Raw genomic sequence first — 8,985 nt, forward strand, 5'->3', positions numbered from 1 at the left:
AAATAATCCCTGTACAAATCTCAAGGAATCTACAAAGTCTGAATGATCTGTTATTCAGACACATTCTTGTAATTTAACACTACCACCTCCTGTGCCATTCCATGTAATCCCCCAACTCACTTTCTTCCAAATGTTGACTCTAGGTCCTAGGTTTACCAATTAGCTAATCTCACTCTTCCTGGCTCAAAGACAAACATGAGTTTCTTCCTTTTTGTTTGTTTGTTTGTTTTGTTTTTTTAATTTATTTACCGGTTTCTTGTTTAGTTCACCTCCTTCTCCTGAGATAGCATTAACAAGGAAAACAAATACTTACACTTTCAGAACTATGTGATCTCATATATTTGGTTTAAGTGACTTCATTTAAATGATCTCATCAACATTCATACTACTTTTGAGAAAATAAAACTATAGTTCCTAAAAAAAGAAAAATTCTAAAACAATACCATTAATAGAAATCAGTTATAGCTAGTTTACTGAATTGAGATCATTTTGCAAGTTTTTCTTTCTTAAAAAGAATACTACATCTATTAGGTTTAACTGTTTAAGATAACAACCACGGAAATGAGGAAAAAAAGAAGCAGCAAGGTACATCAAGATACACACAAATTTTCTATGATGTATGTTATCATTGTATATAACTAAAATGCACCAATAATAATAAAAGAGAGAGAGAGAGAGAGCAGCAGCAGCAGCTCCACTGGAGTCGGAACCGTCATGCAGACACCAGCAGCACCCCCACCAGACAACATTGCACAGGCTTCGTGGTATCTGAATCCACAACACTGAGGCACTGGGGGCCATAAAAGCCATGGTTATGAGCCCCAGAAGATAAAGCAAAAGTAAACAAAAGAGAAGGCCTCTCTGAGGCTCCTCAATGAAAACTGAAGCCAACAGGGAAAGTGAAGAAAATTTCTGCAATAAAGGCACACTGGACCACCATGGTTAGTAATCTGGTGGGATTAGCACCTCTCATATAGAAATCTGGACTTCCTTAGAGGGGAGGATAGTGGGAAGCTGCAGCAGAACCTTGCAGAGTTCAATCCTGCAGAAGGTCAGGGACCTCAACTTAGACCGACCTTGCAGCCAGAAATCACCCTAAATCTCAGTGGATTACAGCTGACTTGTTGATACTAATCAATTTATGTCTGCACAATGCTACCCAAATTATCTACCAAGACAGCAGAGACATCCCACTAGGGAGGCTACCATATATGGAGATTTTTTTCTTTTCTTTCTCTCCCTTCTTGTTCTGCATTTCTCTCCCTCTTTCTTCCTGTTTCTGTACCATTTTGAATTGGTTTTCTCTTTTTTTCCTTCTCTCCACTGTCACTATACATATAAGAATATGAATACAGTTTCTAGCTTCCTTATTGCTGTTAGTTTGGTCTGTTCTTGACTTTGTTCTTTTGCTTTGTCTTTTCATCTTCTCTTCAACAGTTTCCCAAAATTGTGTGATTTCCCCATGTTCTCTACCGTCATTTCTAATCTTTTCCTCTCCTTCTAGCTCTCTATCCCTCCCTCCCTAACCCCTTCTAAATCCTTATCCTGAAGGGTATACTTGCAGCATTGAAGGATTTATTTAGTACAAACATATTCTGGGCTGATCCTTGATTTAAGATCTAGCTCAAGGGGTTAAAAGTGACAAATTAAACACAACCACAAATTGTCATTTTCTTAAATGTGTTTGATGCTATTGTTAATGTTGACTGTGTCAATTGGGATAAGTTGTCTTGATTGATTTAATCAGTTGTCTTTCCTGGTATACTGACAACGAGATTGCCTAAGAGTCATTAGAGGCTCACAGCCTAAGAAGTCCAGCTATACTGGAAGATACCTCTGAGAAGCAATCAAACCAAAGGGTTCTAAATACAAGGATTAAAAATACTCACAATAAGCAATATTGAAGTATCAACCCAGGCATTAAAACACAAAACCAAACCAACAATAAAATTAGAAAGGAGAAGACACCTAAACAAGGTGCAAACCTAGACTTCTAGCTCACCACAAGCTAATTCTGGGAGCAATGAGGTGGAAAGGTCTGACAATCAACCACCTGGCCATCCTTAACTGATAGCACAGGAAGTGACAAAATGGATGAATGAGGCTCTTGGAAAATTCAAATCAGAAATAATTTCCCAAATAACTACAGAGATGGTGAGTAGAATAAAAAACATAATTATAGACTCTACAAGAGAAACAGACAAAAAAGATGAGCTCAGGGCCATGATGGAAGCCATTAATGCCCAACATAGGAAAGAAATGGAATCCATGAAACAGGTTCCAACACATATCTGGGAGATTAAAAGCTCCACTGAAAGTATTCACAGGAGATTGAGCCAATGTGAAGATAGAATATCAGATATAGAAGACAGGATTGCATTTGGTGACCATGAAGAGAGATTTCTTAAAAATAGTAAGGGACCATGAAAAATCGATACAGCAGTTACTAAATGATACAAAGAAGAATAACGTAAGACTGACAGGAGTTCACAAAAAAGCAGGAGAAAGTACAAATGACATATAAAAACTTGACAGAAATAAAGCGGAAGATTTCCCAGAGAGGAAAATAATTTGACCTACAGATAATTGAGGCATGTAGAAATCCAACTAGCCATGGTAAAAAAAAAAAATCTATACCTAGACATATAATAGTCAAGATCCCAGAAACCCAATGAAGAAAAAACCCTACAAGCAGTTAGAGAAAAGAAACAAAGCACATACAAAGGAAAGGCCATCGGGATCACAGCAGACTTTTCAACACAAACCCTCAAGTCAAGGAGAACCTGGAGAGAAGTACTTCAAGCCCTAAAAAAAAAATAAAATAAACTCCAACCTAGAGTGTTGTATCAGGCAAAATTATCTTTCAAAATCAATGGGGATATTAGATGTTTTCACGAAAAACAACACCTGAGAAACTTCAAACCAAAGAGGATATAAGAAAATGGAAAGACATGCCCCCATTCCTGGGTAGGAATAGCCAATATAGTGAAAACAGCTATACTTCTAAATCTGTTATATAGATTCAATGCAATCCTGATTAAAATCCCATCAGTATATTTCACAGAACTAGAGAAAACAATCCAAAAATTCATTTGTAACCAGAAGACACCTAGAATACCAAAAGCAATTCTAGGCAAAAGAGACATGACAGTGGGTATCACAATCCCCAACTTGAAACCACACTACAAAGCCACTGTGATAAAAACAGCATGGTACTGGCAAAGAAACAGACCTGATAGTCAGTGGAACCCATTACAAGATGCAGAAACAACTCCATACATACTTGGCCACCTCATCTTTGACAAAGGAGCCAACCATCCTCACAGGAGGAAAGATAACCTATTTAATAAATGGTTTGGGAAAACTGGATTTCAACCTGCCAAAGATTAAAACTAGACCCCTATCTTTCACCATGCACTAAAATCCAAGTGGACTGAAGATCTAAATATTAAAACAGAAACACTAAACTTGCTGGAACATAAGTTAGGTAGAACTCTTCAAGACACTGGCATAGGAAAAGACTATGAACAAAACCTCAGTAGCATGGGAATGGGCACAAACAACAACTGCCATCTCATCTTATTAAAAAGCTTCTGCACTGCAAGAGAAACCTATCAGTAGAGGTAAGACAACCTACAATATGGGGGGAAAATTTATCAGCTGTTCCTCAGACAAAGGACTACTATCTAGAATATATATAAAGAACTCAAAAAAAATCAGACCCCCCTAATATAAAGATCCAATTAAAAAATGGGCTTGAAATGAACAGACATTTCTTAGACAAAGAAGTAAAAGCAAATAAACATATGAAAAAATGTTCAACATCACTGGTTATTTGAGAGATGCAGATGAAAATAACAGTGAGATTCCATCTCTCCCAGAAAGAATGGCCGCTATCAAGGAATCAACCAATAACAAATGCAGGCAGGGTTGTAGGGGAAAAAAAGCCTTTTCCATTGGTGGTGGGAGTACAGACTGGTGCAACCACTGTGGAAATCAATATGGAGATACCATAAAAAACTAGAGTTCCCATTTGACCAGGCTATTCCTCTGCTGGGCATCTTCCCAAAAGAATTAAAAGAATCATACCACAGGGATACATGTACACCCATGTTTATAGCAGCACAGTTTGTAATAGCTAATGCTTGGAAACAGCTCTACTGTCCACCAATTGGAGACTGGATATAGATGTTTTTGTTTTGGGTTTTTTTTTTTTTTAATATAGACTGGAGTACTACTCACCCATAAAGAATGAGAAACAAGAGAAATTTATAGCTAAATGAATGAGGACATACTCTTAAGTGAAATAAATAGGACACTCATGTGAAATTACAGAATAGTTTCTCTAGTATGAGAAACTGAAAGTATAAATAATGATTAAAATGAATAATTGATCATGTGAAATAGGAAGAAAAGGTCCAAAGGGATAGGGGAAGTGAGAGGGGTAGGGGAATGAAAAGAAGGGAAAGGAAAAAATATGAGAAAAGGAAATAATGGAAACAAAGTCTTCATAAATAGGGAGGGGTGGAAGAGTTGAAGGTAGAGAAGGGGAATGGGAAAAAAATAAGAACCAAGACATATCAGGTAAATGTACAAGTTCCCAATGATGAATTTAAATGTATTGTATACCTAAAATGTATCAATAAAAGAATTCAAGAATTTAAAAAAAATAACAGCAACTGTGGGCAGCAGGATTTTGCCTGTCTTATGGCTTATGCAAAACAAATATAAATTATAAAATAAGGACTTCAAGTGTAGCTCAATTGTAGGGCAACTGATTAGCATGGGAGACTAGGTTCAATCCTCAGCATCACAAAATAAATAGAAATAAAATTACAAAATGGTACCACGATGATTAAATGTTTCTTTGTCACTGAAATTTATCATAACTTTCTATATTCTCTATAACTTTCATGAAGTAGTAACCACTTCAGCTGAAAGCTAGTAACTGCACTTATTTTAAACTTTTTTCTAGAAAAGGTTTATCTCCAGAGTGACATAAATTTATTCTAAAAGCTAATTTTTTAATCCTCATTACCCTGTAGCTTTATTTCCTTTAGGAATTAAACAAAAAATAACTTATCTATATGAAAAATTAAAGAAGTTGGCCTGCCATACCTAAAGATTCAGCAGCCACTGATTCAACCAACCTCAAGGTGAAAACACAATTAGGCTTAAAATGTTTGCATTTGCACTGAACATGAACACTTTTTTCTTGTCATCATTCCCTAAACAATAAAGTAAAACAACTATTTACATAGTACTCATGTTGTAATAGGTATTATAAATAATCTAGATATTATTTAAAGTATATAATCCACATATTCTCTACAAACATTTGTGCCATTTTATATAAGGGATCATCCTTAGATTTTGGTATCTCCAGTAGTGCTAGAAGCAATACCCCACAGATACTATGTATATGATGATGATATGGATTTTCTGGCACCATATTTGATTATTAATCACTGTTACTTGTTACATTTTAATGAAACAACCACTTAACATGTCCAGATAATCAGGAAATAGCTATTGATGAATCTGCAAAGACACAATATAAAACTCAAGCTCTTAATGTCTTCAGCAACTAGTGCAGTATACAAATAAAAGTAAGAACTGGTAGGGATTCAACTTATTTTTCACATATCCCAGATTTAATATAACATCTATAGCTGTCCCAATTATTTTAAATTACTTCATAAAAAACTTAATATAGACATTGATATTAAAAGGAAAATAAAAATTATTGTAAGAAGACGGTGGTTGCACTGTTTCTATGTTAACAAGCAAAAACTACTGATAATTCTAGAAAGAGCTTAAAATTTATAGAAAATATTCTTACCTAACTAATCTCTACTACTCTTTCAAAAACTGCCTAAATTTTCAACTGCAAAAAGAAAATAGTAAAGTAAACTCTATATATCCACAAATGTATGATTTTCTAATTGAGATCTACCATTCCTATCCTACTATGAATTCAGAAAGGAGGTTCTCAGAACACAGTGGTCACTCAAAGAAACACTGATGAATAATGAAAAAAAACAAGACTTGTATTGGGTTATTATTTTAATAAAATAAATTACTATATCCACTGAAAAGCTCAATTTACTCAGCAACATGGAGGTATATTTCTAAAATAACCTCACTTTGGCAAGCTCATTGATAACATGTACAGGTTTTTATTTTTTTCCTTATTATGGATATTGGTAAGTCCTCCCTTAAATTGCAAGATAAAGCTTTCCTTTCCAGTGTAATGTCAAAGAATTTAAGTACCAAAAAATACTTATTTAGTACTTAAGTAGAATGAATTTAAACACTGAAACAATATTTTTATGACAATCCATCAGGTACACTATAACATAATTATTCATAGTAGCTTTTATAGTTGAGGATAGCTGGCATGCTCTCATGAAATTAATCAAGGAAATGAATGTAAAGTCACTGATGTAGGATTGGTAGAAAATTCTTAAGTACATATTACTGTAACATGAGAAGAATCAACAATAATAAATAATATCTGAAATAATTAGTGTTGAAGACATATTACAACTTGAGAGGATGTAAGGAAAAAAAGAAAATTGGTCACTGTTACACAATACAGTTAAGTATTCCATAAGATCTGTAAGTCCAAGTATAACCCTGATTTAGTTAATTCCTCACACTAGCTGGGCCATGGCTGAGATTAGGTCATCTCTTTATGGCAGCACTTATCACAAATGTTCACAAATATCCTCTGCTTTTTGTCTGGGCTTGGATTTCAAAGAGAACTTAAAATGTACTCAAAAATTACATACCTGTAATTTTGGACTGTGCCTCAAATCCTTTCATGGAAAAAAAGAAATCACCAAGATGAAAGCAAGATGAAAGTTTTTACCTATTTAAGTTAAAGTCTGCTGGAGCCCAGAGTACATGACAAGAACTCTGAAGTCCATCACGGCCAGCTCTACCAATTTCCTGGTAATATGATTCCATTTCCTTAGGTGCACCATAATGAATGACTTTGCGAACATCAGATTTATTAATGCCCATTCCAAAAGCTATAGTGGCTATGACACACTGAAAATAAATAACAACACAGTTTGACAAACTAAATACAGAATTAAAACTTTCAAAAATTTGATATTTTCCCTCAAGTCTCTGGCATAAAATTGAATTTAATATAATTTAACCAGTCATTTACGGATTAAAAAGTTATCTGCCTGATTTACAGATTAAGGATTGCTGAACACAAAGTGAGATTTTTATTCACTCTCTAGAAAAAGTAGCAAATAAAGGGGTCTCTCTGAACATTTTGTCAATATGTAATAAAAAAGGTTCTTAAAATATGTATTGTATTAAATCAAATTAAACTTTTATATTACTATGAAGTTTTAAGGGTCAAATCTGCAAATATCTTATTCTAATATTCTTAGATGGAAGTTTCTCAATATTGATGGTACAGTGAAACATGTTTATCTCTGCATATTTAGGCAGCTGAAACTGACAAACTACCTAATAGATATGAATATATAGAGATACGATTTACACAATTGGGGAAAGATTAAGGAAGAACTAGTGATAAGTACACAGAAAAAAAATTTAAAACCTTATCAAGTATTAACAAGAATACAAAAAGGCAAGCAAAGTAATCATAATGCACCTCACTGTTTAAAGGTAAAAAGCATTTACAGCCAGGGATTTAGCTCAATGGCACTATGCCTGCCTGGCAAGCACTAAGTACTGAGTTCAATTCCCAGTACCCAGAGGGGGAAAAAATTTATAAATTGTGTAAATCTTGTACATGCATCTAATCAAATTATGATATAAATACATTGAGAGGAAAGAAGGTGAGAAATGTATGGACTGGGTGAGGAAAAGGAAAGCACAGAATGTGAAAGAGAGCTAAACCACCATCTTGCACAGTGTAGAGCCAATAAATAATGTCTATGATTAGTAAAAAATTAAGAGATAGTGGTATGTATAAAGTATGGCAAGATACAACAGTGAACACCTAAAGACAGAGAGTTAGAAGTGGAAAACAGAAGTTGTGATGGAATGAGGGGCTAATGGTTTTCACTGAAAACATGGCAGAACTAATTTGATAAAAACTAAAGTTCTATTTTGAAAAAGAGGCATGCTAAGATGAACTAGGACAACAAAAAAAGAGGAAAGAAAGAAAAGGATAAATGAGACAAAAAGAAGAAAGATGATGGACAATTAAAAGATTCATGAAAGATGAGAAAATTACATGTATGAATATAAGTAAAAGAAGAAGTCTACGCAATTTTGCTTTACCTAAGTATCAGTAAACAACACAATAATTCTAATCATATTATTTTTAGATGAGCTCAAATCCCGACTTTATTTTCAAAATATCCCTACAAAATTTCAGGTACAAATAAAAATACTTTATCAATAAGTTATTCATAACTTCAGAAGGAAATAAATTTAAGAAATCTTGATAGGGCAAATGAGAATATAAAAGGATACAAAACTAAGGATTAAATGCAAGAATGAATGGTCAAACTAAAAATGTTACTGTACACTTAAATGTGGTTGAATTTGATTATACTAAGGAAATAAATGTCTTTTTTAATTATAAGATGAAAAACATTAATTTTCTAAGTATCAATGAGATTTCATTAAGAGTTCATTAAGAGATGAGACTACTTTTAGGCTCACATTGAAGTATAAATCAATTGTAAAAAAACGGGAAAGTGAATATTTAGAATTCAGTACATTTATGCAATCAGTATTCAATAAATAATACAAGCACTCAATTCCAAGAACACCAGGCTACTGTATAAAGACAATGAAATATATTTTCATTTTCATCATCTTGAAAAAATGTTTGAGAACTTTCAATGCAATTATGAAGCTTTTCAGCCATTTAAAAAAACAAAGAGGGGCCAGGGATTTAGCTCAGTGGTTCTGCAGCCTGCTTAGCCTACTTTGCAAGCACAAGGCCCAGAGTTTGATCCCTGGTACAAAGAAAAAAAAAAAAAA

At 33.9% G+C, this 8,985-nt stretch overlaps 1 protein-coding gene across 6 annotated transcripts in view; it reads right to left on the reverse strand.

Moving 5' to 3' along the window:
- The window catches only part of Wrn (WRN RecQ like helicase), a 142,001-nt gene that overhangs the window by 44,647 nt on the left and 88,369 nt on the right, over nt 1-8,985 (reverse strand). For all 6 annotated transcript variants that reach the window (XM_010622218.1, XM_010622213.1, XM_010622194.1 and 3 more), the window contains one exon: nt 6,875-7,056. In XM_010622218.1, coding sequence (XP_010620520.1) covers nt 6,875-7,056 — 182 coding nt within the window. The remainder of the gene's footprint in view (nt 1-6,874; nt 7,057-8,985) is intronic.

The sequence above is a fragment of the Fukomys damarensis genome, unplaced genomic scaffold (assembly GCF_012274545.1).
Source record: "Fukomys damarensis isolate Sample0158 unplaced genomic scaffold, DMR_v1.0_HiC HiC_scaffold_18, whole genome shotgun sequence".
NCBI classification, from domain to species: domain Eukaryota; kingdom Metazoa; phylum Chordata; class Mammalia; order Rodentia; family Bathyergidae; genus Fukomys; species Fukomys damarensis.